The 22,363-nt window shown below is 45.7% G+C and overlaps 1 protein-coding gene across 1 annotated transcript; it reads right to left on the minus strand.

The window, feature by feature from the left end:
- Window positions 1-42: 42 nt before the first annotated feature.
- Window positions 43-21,489, minus strand: LOC134485791 (uncharacterized). The gene is made up of 3 exons (XM_063282812.1): window positions 21,425-21,489; window positions 16,040-16,797; window positions 43-11,272 (listed from the first exon to the last, which is right to left on the minus strand). The coding sequence occupies exons 1-3, from the start codon at window positions 21,487-21,489 to the stop codon at window positions 10,956-10,958; spliced, it is 1,140 nt and encodes a 379-aa protein (XP_063138882.1). The 3' UTR covers window positions 43-10,955.
- Between the last annotated feature and the right edge of the window lie 874 nt (window positions 21,490-22,363).

Below are 22,363 nucleotides of genomic sequence, written 5' to 3' on the forward strand. Positions count from 1 at the left end.
TGAAGTTACCAGTTACTCGGTGTTTTAGGACTCCTGTCCCCGTACATTAGCATGCACCTCACATTTCAGCCAGATTTCATCGCGCGCGGCTGCTCCTGCGGACTGCAGAGACTCGAAGGCTCCTGTTGGCTGTCTCATCAGTTCAGTTGTGTGCAGCGGGACTCTGAACTGCAGGGTCCTATGCCACACAGTCCTGCTACTTATTGCTGGAGATTCTTAGAGTGAGAAGAGAAGCCACTGTGAGCGTGATAAGTCCTTCCCTCCTTAAGCTCTGAGGTAAAGAAAGCTATGATTAGTAGACCATCCATTGGAAGCCAGGATAGAGAGAGAGGATGCTGAAAAACAGATTAAGAAAGAGTCAAACAGACAGCTTAACTTGTGTAGGCCGCTGTGACAAAAAAAAAAAAAAAGCTTAGACTGGTCAATTAACACACAACAGAAATCTATTTTACACAGCTCTGGCAGTTGGAAAGGCTATGGTCAAGAAGCCAGGAGAGTTGGTGTCCTGCTCTCTGCTTCATAGATGGGTCCTTCTCACTGTCTACCAATATGGCAAAGGGGTGAGAAAACTTCCCTGGGCCTATTTAATAACAGCAGTAACCTCATTTCTGCCATCGGGACCTTATTTCAAAGGCTCTGCCTCCTAATACCAACTCACTGGGGACCTCACCTTATGATGAATTTCAGAGGGACACAAACAAACCTTAGCCATGAGTATCCAGATACTTCGTTATTTTATTATAAAACTTATGTATCCAGTGCATGAAAGCCAGGCCCAGAGACCAGCCAGCAGGGCTCCTAAAACAGGCAAGCCAGTGAGAAAACAGATTCTGCCATCCATTCAGTGCGGGAGTGAACTGCAAAAGTGTGAGGACACTCGTCTTTGCCCGAGTACTTAGTGAGCAAATAGTGACTGATAATGTGCCTTGAGTGCTTTAGGTACTGAGGACACAGACACCACAGATCACTTTATAGAGATCGTGTAAGGAAATGAAGAAAAGCCAAGAGCTGGAAGACCGTGTCAGTAAAACTGGTGACTCGTCTGGTGACGGGATGCAGATAGGGTGAACACAGCAGTTCCTTGCCAACTCTGATTTTCTAAAAGAAAATTCCAATGTGCGGGTGCGTGTGTGTGTGTGTGTGTGTGTGTGTGTGTGTGTGTGTGTGTGCGTGTGTGTGTGTGTGTGTGTGTTTCTGTCTGACTGTCTGTCTGTCTACACAAGAGTGCAATGTCTGGCAAGTCCAGGAGATGACACCACATACCCTGAAGCTGCCGTTACAGGCAGTTGTGAGTCACCCAGTGTGGGTCCGGGGAGCCAAGCTTGAGTCGTCTGCAGGTGAGGCACACTCTCTTAACCAGAGTCACCTCTCCTGCCCCTAATCTGACATTTCTAATGGTGGTCATGTGAGGGCTTCCTTTAACAGCATTGTATCTATCTAGCTGAATAGCCTCTTCCCTTCCATCCCTCGCCATCTACAGCACCTCAGACCCCTCTCCCTCCACAGCTAATGTGGTCCACTTCCCAGGCTGCACGGTTTAGCCAACGCCTTTCATTTTCCTCTGTACCACCACTAGATTCTGCTTCTCATCAGACCCTCAAGACAAATCCCATGGATACCACCAAAGCACGACCAGAAGAAGCAGGGGGTGGATGGGGGAATTCTGTAGGGGTCCCTGCAAACACTGCCACCCTGCAGAGTAACACAGCAAGAGAAGAAGCCAATCCAGCTCAACATGACTTAGTTAGAGATCCAGTGTCTGCTCAAAGCTCTACAGTCTGACCCCGAGACATTTATTTTTGACCTACTTACACAGTAAACTTTGGGACGGGGGAGAGTTATCACTATAAAGTTTAAGGCACGACTATGTTGAAACTCTTTTGCAAAGCACCCATGATCCCTTCCATAAGAACTGGTTCTATTGACTGAGAAAAGATGCTCAAGAGACTGGGAAACATCTGGGATGGACGTGATAGTCTGAGGGATTTGGATGAGGCCGGGTCCTACAGATAGCAAAGAACCAAGTTATTAACTACACCCATTCTCAGCTTTCCAGGCAGAAACAGGTATAAATCACTTCCACTGAAGAGAAAAGCATCCATGTTTAACATCTCTGGTCCCTCTAGTGCTGTGTGTGAGCATGAGAATCTCATGCCCTTCCCGGAACTCACAGTCAGACAGTTCAACCATGAGACGTGGGGCTTAGGAGAAGGACAAAAACAAGAAAAACACAAAAAAGCAAACAGTAAATAAAAGGTCCACTTCATCCAAAGTCAGGAGTCAGAGGATAGACACATTCAGCAGAAGGGGTGAAGAGAAACAACTTGGGGAAGACAGGCGCGTGGCGAAGGATACGCCCTCAGCTCTCAGGAGGTGGATGCTGGGAGAAGAGGTGTTCAGTCAGATCAGGTGAAAGTTCAATGTCAGCCTGCATGACAGTAGATAGAGCTCGCCAAAACCAACAAGCAAGCGCACTTGAAAAAAAGAAATCTACTTGAATGTTCTCTCTCCAAACAAGCCAGAGGCTGCAACTTTTATCACAGGATACACAGCCTTGGGCTCTACACAGCACGCTGATGCCAGACAGGGCTTCTGTCAGTGACTCATGCTCTGTCTCCTTCTTGCCATGCATGGCGTCTTGTGGACTTTCCAGTTCTGGCCACTACTCACGCTGGTCCCATCTTCGATGTAGGCATGAGCCATAAAGTGGGCCTGGAGTGGAGCAGATAGGCTTGGGCTCTGCTTTATTGTCTCATTTTGAGCTCATAAACATAGCTTATTTATCCTTGATACATTTGAGATTGTACTCTTAACTACTCCTTTAGCTACTAGGTTTCTTTCGTAGGCAGATGGAGCCATGACTGTGTATCCAGGAATGGAAACAGAGAGAGCTTTGGACTTCTGAGTTCCTAGAAATAATTTGTGACTCATGGAGAAGCTCAATCACTTAAAGTAGGAAGAGTCCCCTAAGCAGAAAAGCTAAAGGATATTAAATTATATATCCCTAGGCAGCTCATTCCTCATCCCTCTAATAAATAGTTTGAGGTAGGATTTGATCCATAAAGGCAAACACAAGAGTTCTTTGGGTAGCACTTCCTAACTCCACAAAGAATGAAAGCACCCATAAAAGACAGTTCAGTAGACTGAAATTCAGCACAGAGGGCTGGCTCAGTTACCCAAAACTACTACCCACCCCCCACTTCCTATTGTCTCATCGAACAACAGTATGTCTGAGGTTTTCAATGTTCTTAGGGAAAGGGGTATCAACCCTGAAAATCAAATCCAGGCATAAGCCCCCATGACTACTCTTCACCCTGTTCTTCCCTTATGCAGTTACTGAGTTCGAAGGGCCAAACAGTGTGATTTCTGCCAGTGAAACACATTATGTACATGCGCACTAATTTATTAACTCAGCAAATATTTGCTGACCACCAGTTATGTGGCAGTGGCTTATTCCTTAGTAAGTGCACACCAAGTGTGTATCCACAAGTGTACACCAAGTGTGTGTCCACAAGCCAGGAGCCGGTGCAGGCATAGATGCAGTGATTATGCCCTACCTCAGCTTTACTCTAGAGGACCTGTTCCAGATTCTGATGACACAGGAGTAGGCCTTCCAAAAGGACTCAGAACCCAATAAAGAAGAACGGCACAGACAATCAACGTGGGATTGGAGGGAGCTGTATGTGGCCTTCAGCAACGCACAGAAGAGAGAATAGTTAGCCAGCATAGAACACGGAATACTTGGCTCAGGTCGAGTACAGGATCCATCACCATAATGCTTACAGGGATAGAAATATCAGTGAGTCACCGTGGGGTGCTGTCTGTTAAGACAGTTAAGGGAGAGTACACTGCCTCTGATGGCTGACTTGAGCTATTAATTTGACTGGAGGGTAGGAAAAATGCCTAGTGCAGGAGAAAACACAATCTGGGCATCCTGGAGACAGTGACATTGTGTGGGTTCTGATCTAATCCCTGACGGGTACATAATGTGCTAGCATAATTAGGAAGTAGTGAGAGGTAGGAGGCGGAACCAAGTTGGAAGAAAACAATAACAGGTCAGAGGGAAGGTATCTGGAGTCTTGGAAGGACTGAGTCTTGCTTGGTCTCTCCTTTTCCATGCTTCCTGGCTGTGATGATGTGAACTGCTCTACACCATGTCCTCCCCACCATGACAGACCGAACCCTCTAAAACCAAGAGCGAATACAAACCTTTTTTCCTCTTAAGTTGTTTGCATCAGGCATTTTGACACAGCAATGAAAAGGCTGTCTAGCACAGCACTGCCCCTTTGTCGTTTAACTCCAAAGACTCCCTACCTTGCTATTCTGTGATATCATCTAAACCCAGAAGGCACCTTCCTTTTCTAAATGACAGTTGCTGTGTCTGGAAGGCCTATGACCGTGAAGAAAGTCACCTCTCCCACAATCCTACCTGTACACTACCGAATACATCTTCTGGGTCCACTGTGATCGCATCAACTTGTGCTCTGATCTTTCCTGCTTTGCCCTGACAGGCACACACTCAGTACACAGTGTAGGAGAACATCCCCCAGCTCAGGTAACACAAAAGACAGCGCCAGCCTCAGCACACCTGAAAGGACTGCCCCAAAGACAATGGAAGGAAGGAGAATGACAGAGGAAGCTGGAGAAACTCACAAAAAGTGGAAATTAATACATTCCTAGACATGGAAATTGTGATAAATGAAAGGAACCATATGGAGATGTGCAAGACAGAACTAAATCAATGTCAGGCATGAATAGCTACAAATGAGAAAGAAAGCTCTCGAATAATAACCTGGTTTTCACTTAACATGCAAGGGGCACAAACCAAACACAAAATGAACAGGTGAGAAATGACTGAGTTTAGCACAAAGGACAATAAAGTCTCTAAAATTTACTAGACAAAGTCCATCAACACAATTAACGAAAGCCTGGACAAAGAGACAAAACCCACGTTATTAGCATCAGGAATGAAGGAAGGGCGGCACTAGCAACCCTTCAGAAATACACGCAATTATCAAGGAGCACTGGGAAGAGCTGCCATAGTTCTGTGTGGAAAGGAGGAGGGGGGAAACAGACCATGAAAATGTGTGTCGGAAAAGGAAGATCTGAAACCTTTATTAACAATTAAGATGATCTAAAATATGCTATGACAAAATTAAAACCAACAAATAATCGAATCTTACCATTAAACAACTTTAAGAAACTCAAGAAAAAAATAAAGAAAAAGAAAATATTACCACTAAAAATTAAGCCCCTAAAGTTCACAGAATATAACACGATGTACAAATCAATTGCACTTCTATAACAGTAAACGATCCTAAAGATGAAATTAAAAGTATGGCTTCATTTACGCCATATTAAAAGTAATAATAATAATCAGAAATAGAATCTAATGAATGAAATTCAACACTTTCACACTAAAAACTAAAAAACCACAGAAAGAAAATGTAAAGAGAACTAAATTAAAGTGAGGCATCCGTGTTCATGAATTCAAAGATTTAATACATTCCTCCAACTAGTCTATAAATACAGAATAACTCCTGTTGCTCTCTCCAGTGCCTCTTTTGTGGAAACTGACAAACTATAAAATTCTTATGAAAATACAGAACAGCTAAGATGCTGTGGCAAGAGAACAAAGGTGGATGTCTCTAACTTTAAATTTTAGTATTTGAAAATCTAATACAAACCTTCAAGGATGAAGATGGTGTGTCAGACCCACTTGAAAATGAACAGAATTAAGTATGTAGCCATGAATAATTATAAGCGAAATAAGACAATAATTCAAGGATTCAATGGAGAGGTAATAGCTTTGTAATAAATGCTACCAAGATAAATGGTTATCTACACACACACAGACAAAACAGGAAAGATGGGCCCTAACCATACACTTGATGTTACAGTAACTCGGATCAACCCCACACTCATAGAGAAACTGCAGTGAATTCCCATGACCTTGGATTAAGCAATAGACAACAGCTGCAGCACTGGGGTCCCAAGCAGCAAGAGAAAACACAGATAAATGTAAAACTACCTGCATTTCACAGTCTACTGGGGAAAAGAAACACAACCAAGAGAGTTAGGGAAAATACTTGAAAAACGTGTATCTGAGACAAGTATCATAGATACCAAGAACCGGGTGAAGGCCCGAGATAATGTATCTTCTAAGTCACTGAAATGAGTGGCAAACATACAAAAAGATTCTGTGTAACTGCTTGGTAGGGAAATACAGGCCAAAGCCACACTGAATGAAACACTGCTTCTCACCCACCAGAACGGCTGATGTGAAAAAGCTAACCTGATCTTCCAGTGAGCATGTGGAACCCCTCACACGTTATGAGCAGAACTGTAACATCAGCCATTGTGGAAAATGATTTGGTAGATCTTCAAACTTCTAAACACACAGTTAAGTGTGTGAATCACCAGCCATGCCTTCTGAGACATATTGAAAAGAATGAAAATGTATGTCTGCAAAAAGCGCTTGTTTACAACTTTTCATAGCAACATAATCTCCTTTAGCCCCAAAGTATAAACAACCCCAGAGTGCGTGATTTGTGGTGCGTTCCTGTGGTGTGTGCACTATTCATCCTCAAAGAGGAAGGGACCTGTACTACACCTATGAGCAGCAGGGCAGTAAGAAGCTAGGCAAAAGCCCACATAGTAGAAGGCTGCACTTATACTCAGCGATGCCCATTATAGACAAACCATGGAGACAGAAAATGGATTAGTCGTCACCACATGATAGGCCAGGGACAGAATGAAGCATGACAGCTAATGAACTTGGGGTTTCTTGGGGCGTGGGGTAATAAATGTGTTCTGGAGTCAGTAGTGGTGACTAATCCAGTTCATGAGTCTACAAAAATTACAGAGTCATCAGCTTTAAAAGGGCGGATGGTGCAGTGTATAAGCTATGTCTCAAGCGTGTCCTTTTGATAAAGCCTGGTGTCCGAGGTTGGAAACCATGTGAACGGTGTGTCGTAACTGACACTTGAGCGAATCCCACTGTTTCCACCGCCAGTGTTGCTCCAGGACCTTCTTCTTGTCTCAAATTACAGACCCCTGGCAACACGGTCACTCCTGTAGGAGCCCCTACTGCCAAACACCAGCTGTCTACATCTAACTTCGTGTTTCCATCTGTCTTCTGACAAAATGCAAAACCATGATCATCGTTCTACAGAAATACAAAATCAAGTGAAACAGAGCAGGCCCACCCTTTGGACTTTATGCTGACTTCCTTCTCCCAACCATGTCAGAGTACCTCCAAGTGCAGCCAAAACGTGCACATCCTAATTAACAAGCTATATACTGAAAAGTACAGTAAGGGCCAGGGAGCCGCAGGGCTGTGTTTTGAGAAATTCACCACTAGGCGATCTTACTAATGTTTATCATCACCCAGTGAACCCATGGAAACTAAGACAGCTCTGGTACCCATAGGTCACAGAATCTTACAGAACTACAATAGCACAGAGTCTACTGTTAGACTAGAACACGGTTATAACAGAGCACATGGCTGTAGCGCATGCCCATTACAAAACATTAATGGTCTCACATAAAATAAGAACCTGCTCACACAGACGTGTGCCTCCTCATGCTCACTATACAATAAGGCGCAGCAGGGCGGTCCTTCTGGACTTCACAGAGCTGTGCACAGGATGCATTGGAAGCCCCTTTTCTTATTTGCAGCCCGTAACCCTGCAAAGTTCTCAATGGTTCTGGAATGGGTAGGTACAGAAAGGCTGTGGCCATAGTAACAAAAGCCCTCTCTCCTAAGAGAGCCCTCTGCAGGTGATGGACTGAGGGAGACCCTCTGTTCTTCATCTCACTCCAAATTCCAGTGAGGCCTGGGGCAAAATGGTATCAACTTAGTTTGGCTCCAGATGGAATAAAACCTAACTGGAAGATAGACTCTACAGAGATTTGGACTCTCTCTCTCTCTCTCTCTCTCTCTCTCTCTCTCTCTCTCTCTCTCTCCTTTCCCCTCTCCTTCCCCCTCTCCTCACTGTCACACACACACACACACACACACACACACACACACACGCACGCACACACACACACACATGGTTCTGCTTTGATTAGCTTCAACTGGCTGTAGTCGATTGTACCCTTAGAATATTAAGTAGGGAATTCCAGAGACACGTTTCACCAGTTTAAAATTGCACCACCTGGGTAACACAATGGACGCTCTTATGGTGATGTCTTGCCAAGGACAGAAGCCGTCCCTTTGTCCACTGTGTCCACACTGTATGCACTACCCATCTGCTGGTTCCTTAATAACCCCTTCAGTTATTAGATCCACCAAGGAGACACTGTGCCTTTTATATGCCGTTTGGGACTGACCGTCCACAGTTTAGGAATCCACTATGTCTTGGAATGCCTCCCTGAAGCACAAAGGGGAATTATTCTATATACCAGCACCTTGGATACTAAGCAATCAGGAATTGAACTGGATGCATAAGACTGCCACAGAGTTGAGAGAGATGTATTGCCACTGTGGTCTGGGAAAGACCAATGAGGGAACAGAGGCAGCCAGGCCCCGGAATGAGGGTGGAATTTCCCAAGAGTCAAATGAGAAGGGAGAGGGTTCTGCAAGCTTGTGGGTGGGGGAGTCGGAGTCCTTAGATACAGGTACTGCGAAAAGTTTCAGTTACCTAGAGTGGGGCTGAAGCTCATTGGCTGAGAATTTGCCTGGCACTCAGGAAGACCTGGTTCTACCCCTAGTGTGAAACTAACGATATTGATGATGATGAGAACGAATAATAATTTTCAGCTATTGTTATGGATAGGAGATCGGGCCAAACGTGTGTGTTGGAAATCCGGATGGAGAGTCTGCAGCTGGCCTTGAATATAAGAATGTTCTTGTTTCTCTTTCCTAACAGCATGACTTTGGCGGGACAGAGCTGTGGTGTGATTTTGGCAATTAACCTGAAGAACTGGAGCTAGGCTGGCAAGTCCTGCATAGAGGACCCCACATCACAGGCTGCAGGTCAGGCCGCTGGGACAGCCTGGACATCGCTACCCACTCTCTTTTGATCTTGCTATAAACTGGTGACAGCTACCACGGGGGATGAGTCCACAGATATCAGACACAACCTCTGCTTAGCCCAGTGCCTGGGCTAATTGTGAGTGTCTGCGAAAGATTAGCTCCTTTTATGGCTAGGTCAATGGACTAGCTTGCCTGGGATGGGCTGTCTGGCTTCTAACTTAGTAAAGAGGAGACATGTTAAAGGCGCTGGCAAAAAGAAAACAGGGCGAGGGGAGGGACAGGAGCCCCAGGGAGGACTGAAATGTGGTTTTCCCTCCCACTGAGGGGCCCCTGCACTCAATAAACCAGAATGACCCTGGCTGAACTTCCAAGCTCCAAACTATGGCTGCTTTTTAAAAGGAGTTCTCCTTTCTCAAGATCAATTGTTCAGCAGAACTGAAAAAGCTTGCCCTCGGAAGAGGCTCGGTCCTAAAAACCTGCAGGGCAAGCCATTAAAAGCAGGAATGTGGCGTTTCTCCTAGGGAGTGGGCACCCCACACCCGCCCTTGTCACTGTGGAGACTGTTACCCTCCACTCTAAACTGCCCAGAAACCGGAGAACCTGAGAGCCCCGGGTCTAGCTAGCATTATTTAAATGAACTGGCTGTTACGTGAACCTTAAACCACATGTCATTTGGTTGTGGGGCTGCCCTGGGCCAAGAGCTGTTTGTTAGTGCTGTCAGCCCCAGCTTACAAACAGACTGTGTTCCAAAAGTGCATTTGCAAGGCTGTGGTTTGAAAGGCAGAAGACATTTTCCCCATAGATGCAAGGTAATAAATGACTATCAGTGCTTCAGGCCAGCATGCAGGGGCACCCAGGGGCACGCGAGGGCAAACACACACACACACACACACACACACACATACACACACACACACACACACACACACACACACACACACACACACACACTCAATGGCCAAGACCTGTACATTTTAGCTGGGAAGAAAAAACTAGCAATCAGTAGTGTCCCAATCCCAATAACTAAAGAGTGAGGTAAGCAGTGGAGTCGAATATTGCTCCTCTGGACTGATTCTCATTGTTTAAACCAAACCAGACTTCCCCAGAGGGACACCGATAGGTCTGTACAGTCCGGCTCAGGACCCCAGGAAAACTGGGGCTATAGTGCAGGACTGAGTGCTTGGGACTCAGACCAACTTGCAGGGAACTTGGCATTTCTTAAGGGCCCAACGCCTGTACCTGAAAAAAATATGGTTATCCACAAAGCAGCCTGCAGGGGAGCAGAGTGGAGAACTTAGCCTGGTCAAGACAACACAGCTGTTCCTTCACCTAAGATGGGACCTGGCTTCAGTGCTCTACCCTGTAGGTGATTAATACCACTGACGCGCAAGTTGGCTCCTGACCCCGAGTGATCAGGGCACAGAACACAAGTGCCTCTTTACATACTGGTAACTGAGACCAGACAAAGCTCTTTCGACTCTCACTGCCTGGATGACTGTGAGATTTGATGCTCCCACCCCAACAGACACGGAATCTACCATGTCTGTTGCTTCTCCAAGTGTCCTTGGCTGCACCTGACTCTTATGCGGGGCCATTTAATTAGCTTAATGTTAGTCAGTTACATATTTCGTGTCATTGTGGGAAAAAAAAGAAAAAGAAATGAATCAATGAAAGGAAAATCTCATTTGTAAAACAGCACAAAGGAGTTTTGCAAGATCTAGCCATCAAGTGACCTGTCAGCCGGAGGCAGTTAGCTTGACCCCCTGGAAGCCAGGAGAAAGGGGGAGACTTGATGAACAGGCAGAGAATGCCAGGAAGACTGAAGGAGCTTAGTTTCTACACAGTTCCTCTGAAGTGTTTGCCAGATTAGCACACATCCTCACAAATGCAACTCTTCCCTTGAAATTACAAAACTGTCATTTCTTCCAACTGTCCCTATCCGCTCCCATCCCCTATTCACTCAGACTTCTCATTAAACTGCATTTGCTTTTGGTTCTGCTTTGTTTGTTTGCTTTTTTAATAGTACTTGAGCCCACAGTGCTAAGCCAGCAAGTGCTCTGCTCCTAAACTGTACCCCCAAGTCCTCTTTGTACTTTCCCATTTGATGCAAGGTCTCAGAAAGTTGGTCAAAGCCAGTATTAACTCCCTGTGAATCCCAGGGACACCTGAACTTGTGATCCTCCTGCCTCAGCCTTCTACATAGCTGGGATGGCAGACTTACCTGCAGAGTTCTAGGGTTTTGGTCAGGTAGATATGAGTAAGTAATTTCTTCTGGAACACAGCTTGCCCCTTTAAAAAAAAAAAGCACTGTTACATTTATTTATTTATTTATTTATTTATTTATTTATTTATTTATTTATTTATTTAGTGGAGGACAAGGGCACATAGCCTAGGTCAGAGTACAACCTATGTGAGTCAGATGTCTCTTTCCACCCCGTGGATCCCTGGGATTGAACTCAGGCTATCATGCTGAGAGCCATGTGCCTTAACCTGCTAAGCCATCTTGCTAGGTCCTTTTCATAAAGGTAAGGTGCCCCTCCTTGGGTCATGTTTAATGTAACTGCTCCTATCCAATTCCTCACACTCATACTAGCTTTCATTTTCCCATGGTGTTTTTCCCTTGTTGTGATATAATTGCTCAGATATAACTGGTCATCTGCTATCTTTGCAGATGTGGATAGGTCATCTGCTAACCTTGCTGTGATATAACTGCTCATGTGGATAGGTCATCTGCTAACTTTGCTGTTATGTAACTGCTCATGTAGATAGACCATCTGCTAACCTTGCTGTGATATAACTGCTCATGTAGATAGGTCATCTGCTAACCTTGCTGTGATATAACTGCTCATGTGGATAGGTCATCTGCTAACTTTGCTGTTATGTAACTGCTCATGTAGATAGACCATCTGCTAACCTTGCTGTGATATAACTGCTCATGTAGATAGGTCATCTGCTAACCTTGCTGTGATATAACTGCTCATGTGGATAGGTCATCTGCTAACTTTGCTGTTATGTAACTGCTCATGTAGATAGACCATCTGCTAACCTTGCTGTGATATAACTGCTCATGTAGATAGGTCATCTGCTAACCTTGCTGTGATATAACTGCTCATGTGGATAGGTCATCTGCTAACTTTGCTGTTATGTAACTGCTCATGTAGATAGACCATCTGCTAACCTTGCTGTGATATAACTGCTCATGTAGATAGGTCATCTGCAAACCTTGCTGTGATATAACTGCTCATGTAGATAGGTCATCTGCTAACCTTGCTGTGATGTAACTGCTCATATGGATAGGTCATCTGCTAACCTTGCTGTGATATAACTGCTCATGTGCATAGGTCATCTGCTAACTTTGCTGTTATGTAACTGCTCATGTAGATAGACCATCTGCTAACCTTGCTGTGATATAACTGCTCATGTAGATAGGTCATCTGCTAACCTTGCCGTGATATAACTGTTCATGTAGATAGGTCATCTGCTAACCTTGCTGTGGTGTAACTGCTCATGTGGATAGGTCAATCCTTTCCCTGTTCGTGAAACTAGTTCTCCAGAAATGCATGTGCCTATCTAGGGTGTTTCCCCTCTCTTCTATGGGTCTGCCTGTCTAATCCTGCACCTATTCTTAACCCGCACTGTGTTTTCCACCACCTCTACTACAGTCACCCATCTCATCCGTTACATCACTACAATCACACTCTGGATGAGAGGAAGATGCATAAACAGCCTAATATTTTAAATATGTTAGCACCAAGCAACAGAAAAGTAGTTAATTTAGCCTAGAATTTAATATGCCATCTACTACAACGAGCTATTTGATTTGGAAGCAACATTGCAGATTACTCTTACATGTCACTCTTTCCTGTTGTTATAAGAAAGCACCTGAGGCAGGTGCTTTTAAGGAAAGGGAGCTATCCACAACAAAGCTTCGTAGGCTGAAAGTCCAAACTCGAGCAGTCATATTTGTTCAGGCTCTGGTGAGGACTTCATCGTGGATAACATCACAATCATGAGACAGGAAGCCAGAGAGATTCAGTCACTGTTCTACAGCTGTGAAGAGACACCATGACCAAGGCAACTCTTATAGAAGGAGGCATTTAATTGGAGGCTTTCTTACAGTTTCAGAGTGTTAGTCCATGATCATCATAGTGGGAAGAATGGCAGCACCATAGTTCTGGAGAAGTAGGTGAGAGCTTTATCCTGATCCTCAGGCAAAGAAGAGAAAGAGGTGGGGAGAGGAGGGGAGAGGGAAAGAAAGAGAGTGAGAGAGAGATGGAGGGAAGAAGAGGGAGAAAGAGAAAGGGAAGGAAAGAGGGAGGGAGGGAGGGGGAGGAAGGAAGATGAGAAGAAGAGGAGGAGGAGGAGGAAGAGGAGGAGGAAGAGGGAGAAGGAGAGGGAGGAGGGAGAAAGAGCTTTTGAAACCTCAAAGCCCATCCCCAGTGATAAACACTTCCTCAAACATGGCCACACCTACTCCACACCTCCTAATCTTTCTAATTCTTCTAATCCTTCTAATCCTTTCAAACACTGTCACTCCCAGGTGGTCACATAAATGAGGACCATTTTCATTCAAACCATCACACCTGCTCTTGTAGAAATTAACTTCTGTTCTGGAAGGAGTAGATTAACCCCTTCAGAAAGGTCACTGCAATACTCTAGTGAATCCCCATCATGTCATGTCAGCTCAGTACCTCCCTTTGTGTTATTGAAGAAGAATGAGGATTTTGCAGACCACAGCATGGAGGTTCAGAGAAGTAGCATAGGAGATGTGTTTGGGGTTTTACTCTGATATAACTGTCGAAGTGAAACCAGTAAGGGGATGCCAACTTTATGGCTCCCTATGTCTTCAGTGTAGTATTTGGAGATTCATATCATCAACCTAGGAAGAGAGTCTCCCAGTTAGGAAGCCAGAACCTAACAATAATGATAATAATAATAATCATCGTCGTCGTCGTCATCGTCGTCATCATCGTCGTCGTCGTCGTCATCATCATCATCATCATCATCATCATCATCATCATCATCATCATCATCCAGGACTTTATAGAAAAAGAAAAGCCCGGGCTGGAGAGATGGCTCAGCCGTTAAAGGCTAGGCTCACAACCAAATATATAAGAAAAAGAAAAGCCCTATTTTCATCTGGAAATGTCTTATTGTCTTCTTTATTTGACTGACTTGGAAAAAGTCCAGAAAAATGTGAGGACACTGGATAAAAATGACAACCTCTGCCCCCTGTAAGGCAAGCAAGAAGCTAAAGCAAGAATGCGACCTGCTCAAGTGGATCTCAGTTCCTCCATATCTGCCTTACTCATCCTCAGTAACACCTAAGTAAATAAAGGCTGCACTGCACCAGCCACAGGCCAGGGCCTCATCACTCAAGAGCAGTCAAGACTTGTAGATCCCATCACCTGAACTTCCGGGGTTTGCCTGAATCTTTCCATCCTCTCCCTCTGACACATATCCCATCAGACAGCCTGAAGGCTCCTGGGAGACAAGAGACAAGTCTAGTACTGCCCTCCCTTCAAACTGAAAATCACTTTCCATTCTCCTGAGGCCACCATCCACACTGCCCAATATGACTTACATGGACTTTCACAGCCACTTTCACGGATTCAGGCTTCAAATTCCTACTGTCCAATCTACTAGCTTTAAAGTGTCAAGAAACCTTTTGCCGGTTCAGGGAATGAAATCCAAGGCAAGTGCTGTACCACTGAGGTATGCCCACAGCCACTTTACCAAGCTTCTGAACCATCACTCTTTAGTTACATGGAGACAGCAAGACCATGCCTGTGGGGTCAGGGGTTGAATGAGTCAAGGCCTATAAACACCAGGGCACTGTAGCACCTGGCACACTGCAAGTATTCTGTGACAACTAAGGTTTTTATTTTGGTTCCTTCCGTTCACTGGGCTTTTCCAGTCACCAGGCCTTCCCATCCCCTTTCCCTCAAGCTGGAGCACTGTCCCTGATCAGGCCAGGGAAATCTCTGGACTGGTCCACAGCAGCAGCAACACCAGGAGCCCTGTTAAAAAGAGAAATTCTCCTGCCCCAGCCAACATCCCCTATACCAGAACAGCTCAGGGAGGCGCCAGAAATGGGAGCTGTTGGAGCCTTTCTGGTAGAGCCAAGCTCCAAGCATATGCATTGACCCTCATTGTCCTTGGACGTTCGTCTGTCCTCATCCCCTGGTAGGCAGTAAGGTCCCCATTTGCAGAGATGTGAGCATCTAATTGCTCGTTTAATCTACAGTGGTAACAGCTTGTGGGTGAGGAAGTAAAACCACATTCTGTAGCCTGGATGATTTAGCTGTGTGCTTCTTCGTTGTGTGCTTGAGTAAATTTACACTCGATGCGAGGAGAGCGGTGCCCTCTGAAGCTAGAAGGCAAAGTTAAGTTGTGAGTGATCTCCCAAGAGACCCTACAGGTCCCGGAGCACCACCCGGAGGACCACAAAGTTCTGGGTACTCTTCATTGTGGAATTCCTCAGCTTTGTTATCTTTTGAAAGTGCTGACAGAAGGAACAGTGGGCCCAGAAAACAAGATATGAGGTCCAAGGGAGGTCCAAGCTCATCATGTGGGCCGCCAACCAGACTCTGTCCTTCTAATGCACCCCTCTGCCAGAGAGCTAAAAAGGAAACCCCTTTCTGCCTCCGGCTTCTTCCCTCTCTCAACCCCTTCTCCCAGCTTCCTCCAGTCTTCTGCCCTTCTCTTCCTCCTCTTCTCTCCTCTTCCCCTCCGCACTTCCCCTCTTTCTTCTGTTCCCTCCTCCTCTCCCTCCCCTTTCAGCATTCATCTCTCCTCCTCTCTTCCCTCCTCCTCCCCTACTCTTCTAACTTCCTGTCCGTGTCCTCTTCTTCCTCTTTCCTCTCCTCCTTCCTCTTCCTCTTTTCCCTCCTCCGCCCTCTTCCTTTCTCATACCTTCTGGTCCCCCTCCTCCTTTGCCTTCTCCTCTCCACATCCTTCTCCCTCTCTCTTTACGCGTCCTTTACTCTCCTTCTTCCCCACCCTCGCCCCTTGCCCGCTCTAATCCATTGGTTCTGAACTCCTCACACCTCCTACCTGTTCCGGACCCTCCTCCAGCCCAGTCACCTCTGGTTCCAACTGGAAGTACGGGGTGGGGCAGGACCCAGGACACTCCGTCATCTAGGAGGACCTGCAGAGCGCTCCCATGCTGTGCGTCCTGAGACTGAGGGGGTCTCTCACTACGCTTGGGAAGTGCACGGTACATGGGTTCCGGAGGAGGCACCGCATTGCACCTCCATGGCCCGGCCGGCCGCCCAGCCGCCGCCAGCTCGGCTCCCACACGTACTCTGCCACACTCTCCCCGTGGGGATCCGTCCGACCCATGATCATGTTGGTGCGTGCGCAGGGTGGTGGCTGTGCTAGAGGCACCCCCGCAGCAGGAGCAGGTACCTGCCAGGCGCGGGCCAGGAACCCCGCTAGGGTTCTGAGGATGTGGCCTGGAAGGCGCGTGACAAGGTCTGGTCTCCAAAGCTCCGCCCACAGGGGTATAAGCCAGCCCAGAATGGAGGCAGGGTCTCGGGACCTTCTGGAAAACGTTCCCATTCTTTTTCCTCCTTCTCCCCGGCTTTCTTCCTGCTCTCCATCCTCTCTCCCGAGCTGTTCCCGATCCGTTCCCACTACCTCCCACGAGCTCAGGGTAAAGACTCTGATACTGAAAGAGAGGAGTGGCATTGTACTCCACCTTCTCCTTCGGCCTTGAGGAAATCAAGCTAAGGGTGTTTCTGAACGTTTCCTTAAGGGGTACATTGCGAGGCTCTGCCCCAAGGTTCTGATTCAAACCTATGTGATGGGGCCTGGTTATGAGTTAGCTTGTCTACCTCCTGGGAGTTGATGATGCTTGAAGTTCCGCCAGACTAGTTCTTGCCTCCTATTGGTGGAAATTTAAAATTCAGTGTAATTTTTATGTTTGCTCATGGAATAGTTCTTCTGCTCTAGCCCCTATGTGTACTGCCTAGATATTGAAATTAGAGTCTGGCTTTTCTTCTGGAGCCTGAATCCTTAAAATATGGACAAACGTATCCCATTGAGAGTGGAAGACTAACTGCAGAGGACTACCTCTGATGAAGAGAAGAGAGGAGGCACTGGGGGCGTGGCAAGGAGGCACTGGGGGCGTGGCAGGAGGTACTGGGGGCGTGGCAGGAGGTACTGGGGGCGTGGCAGGAGGGTGTTCCTTTGAGGTGGTCTTAGAGAACTAAGTGCTGCTTTCAATTAGACTTCACAGAGCTGGGGACATAAAGACTGGAGCAGCTACTGACAAGGCTATATATGATAACACCTCGCCACTCTAAACCTCACCCCATTTTCTTTCCCTACATCACCTTTAGTATGTCTCCTTGTGCATCTGCTTGTCTGAGAATCTCCAACAGCATCAAAGGTTCAGGAGAGCTGGTTCCTGATCATATCTGCTGGCTGCTGGCTTCTTAGTATCCAGAACTGAGTCTAACAAATGGCAAGTCCTCAGTGTACACTTGTTAAGTGAATAAGTTACTGACTGAATGAACAATAGTATCAAACGGCATGGTCTGGGACCTCAGCTCTCAGCACTCCTTCCTAGCCAAACACCAACCACAGGTCCTGTAGTCTAGTAAGCCAGTTTAAACACCTTTCATACATATAAGAATTCTCAAATCTTGCAAGCGATTTCAAACAATTTTTGAAGGCAAGAAGCACTTGTGCAGAAAGAGGGGTCATAACTTCTTCTTTCAAGAATTTCACCTGGCACAACTCAATCTTCTCTTGTCTGTTTGGTTTTGAGTTTTTTTTTAATGCCCTATGGCATGAGTTCCTTAGCAGGAACTCATGTGCTCAGATGTGGCCAGGGGACATCAGTAGTTTCCAAGTTCATTGTTCTGGCTTTGCCACTTGGAAAGATGGTAGAGTTAGCTGACAGTGACAGAACTTAGACTTTTTTGGCATATGGGCCTTTCGGGGATTTTCTTGATTAGGCCAATTGATGTGGAAAGCCCCACATTATGAGAGGAACCGTTCCCCGTGCAGGGGACCCTGGACTGTATAAAGTGGAGAAAACCAACATCTTCTGTTGGTTTCTTACTGTGGATATGATATAACCAGCTGCTTCAAGCACCTGCTGCCTTCTTCCCCACCATGATGGACTATACTCTGAACTGTGGCTAACATAACCCTTTCATGTTTAAGTTGCTCTTTGAAAAAAGAAGCATCTCCCCCAATGCGTTGACTGAGTGTGCAGTGTGCCATATAAAGATATTACATGCAACTGTTTGAAACATACTTCCTCTGAATGTGCCAGGGAACCCTTTCTATGTCACAATCTATGTGCTTCTAGTGGAACCATACTTAAATTTTGAGACAGAAGAGATCCCAGAGAGTGGGACAGGCTTTGGCCTGTCCTTCTCTATCTTGTCCTCAGGACTTTCAGAGCCTTCCTCCCATTGCTCATTCTTTTTTTTTTTTTTCCATTGCTCATTCTATATGGTGGGTTCTGTTTATATTCTTCATGGCACTTGCTAGATCGGGCACTTGTTTTGATGACTTCTTGGTAGTCATTCACTTCCCCTGTAACATGGGACCTTTGTCTGCCTAGACTTTTTTGGCATATGGGCCTTTGGGGGATTTTCTTGATTACGCCAATTGATGTGGAAAGCCCTACATTATGAGGGCCAGTGTATGCCGCCTCTCAGCCCAGCACATAGTATAGCCAGAACTTAGTTGCTGAATAGATGAATCAATAAATGAGAAGATAGTCAACAGTCATAAGGGGTGGAAAGGAGTGGACGTATGCATGATGTAATGCTTAGAAGTAGGGTCAGCAAGAGGGTAGGCTCTAGAATGGGGCTCTGGGTTTCTGCTCTCAGCAGTTAGATAGGTGGGACGTGGGTCTGTGGTGCAAAATTGGGGAGCTGCAATAGGTGTCTGAAGGGGAGGGGAGTAGGTAATGTCCTCAAAGAGTCAGGTTGGTTCACAGTAGGAGTAACAGCTAAGTAGAGGTTTATATGAAGCAGTGAGAAGAAGCTGATGCTCAAATGTGGGATTTGGCAGGCTACAAAAATGGTAGGAGGAGGATTCAAACAAGCAATGGTAGAGAGAAAGAAGAGATGTGGGATGGATCGGACAGAAGGAGCAAAAATGGGGATGGAAACAAACCTCCAGGTAGCATTATTCAGTAGAAGACGTTTCAAGGAGACGCATACAGTAGAAGAACCCCTGTCTCAAGACACATTCCCACCTGGGGGACGTTCTTGATCTTGTTGTAAGCATCCTGAGTGTCTTGGTCATCTGGATGTCTTTTTATAAGAATGCATATCCTTCATGAACAGGGTTGTATTAGGAACAGCTACGTTTGACATATGCTTTCCTTTTAATATGCCATGGAGCAGCAACCTGTGTTATCCTTTTAAAGATCCTACAGGTTCTTCTCAAAGGAAAGATAAACGTGGATATTTCCATCTATTTGGTAAGTATTTCAAAAAACAGCAACTTTCAGGCTTTGGCAACTTTCTTGTGTAATTTGGGTTTTTCTGTCATCTGCTAGAAACAGTTATTTGGATGTTTGCCCTTCTGAGCAAATTCTCTAATAGTTTTATATTTTCTGCCCTATGTAAGAGTTTTTAAATTCTTTCAGAAAGTTTCTTATTTTATATCCAGTCCTTCCATTCAGTTGTATGTCTGTCACTTTATCTTACTTTGTTTATGTGCTTATAGGATTCTTTCCATCATGGGTGGAGAACCTCCTGTCCCAAACAGCTATGACCTTTAACTGTCTGCTCGTGCACACACCACAAGACTTTGGACGCTCTCTTGCAGCAGAGAACACAGGCGGCAGACAGTGCTGGTAGCTGACTTGCAGAACATTTTCTCAGGGTGAATGAGGACTGTCCATGGCTATAGGTCCTCTCTCTGGGGTTAAATTGCTTCCACAGAAGCATGGGGTGTATCTGGTCACCAACTCTCTGAGTCAAGTGGGCAGGTCTGTATCCACATTTTTTTTCTCCCAGAGTGCAGCTGCTTTCCCATCCTGTAACTGTTGCTTGGATTGCCTTTTCTTCTTCTGTTTGGAGGCCCATGCCAGTCTGTCCTTCTAATGTCATCCCAGCCCTGTGTGAGGGAGTGGAGTCAACTACATACATTGGACTTGCCGTGTTCCACCGGAACATCTTGTTTTTACTTCCTTCTCTTATTTAAAAGAACATGGTTATTATTGGTGATTCTTACATGCTCAGAACCCACCTACTGCTCTGCTCTTACCGTTTTGGGCTCTGTGTCAGCCTTCTAACTGTCTCATCTACCACAAGATATATAAAAATAAACACATTTTCTTCTAAGGCTTTTAAGAGTTTTATCCTTACATTTAAGTATTTGATCCGGGGTTGGGGATCAGTGGTAGAGCACTTGCCTAGCAAGCGCAAGGCCCTGGGTTAGGTCCCCAGCTCCGGAAAAAAAAAGAGAACAGTGTTAAGTATTTGATCCCTATGGGGCTTATTTTGAAGTACAGAATGACAGTAGATGGATCCACCTTACGTTTTTCCAGAGACCTCGCCACTTGCCCCAGCCCCATTTATTGAGCAATCACCCCTTTTTCCCCAAACTGATTCTAAGTAGTTCCTTTATCACATGCACTTGGGTCAACCCCTAGACCTCTCTGTTCACTCCTCTGTCTTCCCGTCTCTAAGCCAGTATTGTTTTCAGATGGTCTCTAAGGACACATCATGGATTTCAGAGTCTGGTGCGTCACCTCAGTCTTGACTTTTTTCACACACTCATCTATCCAGACAAACTGACTCAGTCTCATTATCATTTCCAGACTCGGAGGATCTTGAATAAGCTTACCTAATAGTATCTCAGAAAATATGGCCTCAAATGTAGGTACCACACCCCAGTGGAGTGGTAGAGGTTGTGCTACTGAGGACGGTAACAACTTTTTTTTTAAGATTTTATTTTATTTTATGTATATGAGTACACTGTAGCTGTCTTCAGACACACCAGAAGAGGGCATCTGATTCCATTACAGATGGTTGTGAGCCACCATGTGGTTGCTGGGAATTGAACTCAGACCTCTGGAAGAGCAGTCAGTGCTCTTAACCGCTGAGCCATCTCTCCAGCCCTGTAACTACTTTTTAAAGAAGCTTTTATAAGATTATTATTGTCTCGTTACTGTCACCTTTGTTAGGAAATCGTAGTTTCAATGTCATGTGTTAGCTAAGGAAATCACCACTGGTCGCTAACGGGAAAGGTCTTAGGCACAATTCTTCACCTTAAACTTTCCTAGGCTTCAGAAGAATGAGTTGTCACTCTCTGTTTAAAACGTGACAGAACCCACAGGACTGTTGAAGACAGTTATACCCAGGACACCGTTACTAGAAAAAGGCAAATAGATTGTCCGTCCTATTGAATACTCAGCTTCCTATTTGAATCTAATTTTAACATTAAGCACTATTAACCTACAGATCTCTAACAGCAAAGGGAGGGGAGTCTTGGGGCTTGTCTACAGTGTCAAAGGGCAAGTCCATGGCTGTCACATCTGGAAGCATGCAAGGAGGCCCTGCAGTAGTAGCTAAGAGCTCACTTCTGATCTGTGTACTACAGACGGAGAATAATAGACTGGGCCTGGCATGGGCTTTTGAAATCCCAAAGCCCATCCCCAGTTATACACCTCCCCTAACAAGGCCACACTTAACTCTGGCTAAGTCACACCTCCTAATGCTTCATACATAGTCCATCAACTGAGCACCAAACATGCTAACCTGAGCCTACAGGGACATTCCCATTCAAACCGCCACACAGAGGTACCGCCATTATTTGAGAGTTTCTATGTCCCTAGAACTTGGCACCTGAGCCCCGCTGCTGTGACCTCCACCTAGGTCCCACCTGTGGGAGCCATGGGATGGATGTCAGTGTCGAGTGCTGCACTTCTTGTTTCCTGGCGTCATCTAGGAAGACATTGCACAAGCCTATCTAAGAAACTTAAGTCACCTAGGGCCTTGCTTTTTCTTCTCGGGGGATTCCTCATGCCTCTCACAGAAGCACACATTCAGACGGAGTCTGAGTTGGAAATCTTCGACTGAACCATGTCAGAATTGCTTACAGCTTTTAAAGAAAGTGTAATCTGGCTAACACTAGATCTGTATAGCCAGCGTTCTGTCCACCTTCTCTTTACTGTCTTTGGGGATGTTAGCCTTCGAACGGTATTTTTAACACTACTTAGCCTGGGAAATAAACCGTTAAAAGGTTATGTTTGTCTATTGATTGGTCTGAAGGCTTTAGCTCATGGAAGGCAGTCTTTGGTGGATCCTGTTCTGAGAACGGCTATGCTCAGCAGTTCCACCACAAGCATATGGGCTCTGCTCAGCAGGGCCTCCTTACCTGGAAGCCAGAACAACACTC

Source organism: Rattus norvegicus, chromosome 2 (genome assembly GCF_036323735.1).
Source record: "Rattus norvegicus strain BN/NHsdMcwi chromosome 2, GRCr8, whole genome shotgun sequence".
Lineage (NCBI taxonomy): Eukaryota > Metazoa > Chordata > Mammalia > Rodentia > Muridae > Rattus > Rattus norvegicus.

Coding starts and splice junctions, on each gene's coding strand:
- LOC134485791 (XM_063282812.1), bottom strand. CDS start 21,489: ATGGACTTGCCCTTTGACACTGTAGACAAGCCCCAAGACTCCCCTCCC. Junction 16,798..21,424: donor CCCTTTGCTGTTAGAGATCT/GTAGGTTAATAG, acceptor ACTCATAACCAG/GCCCCATCACATAGGTTTGA. Junction 11,273..16,039: donor TGGAGGAGGGTCCGGAACAG/GTAGGAGGTGTG, acceptor TTTTTTTTAAAG/GGGCAAGCTGTGTTCCAGAA.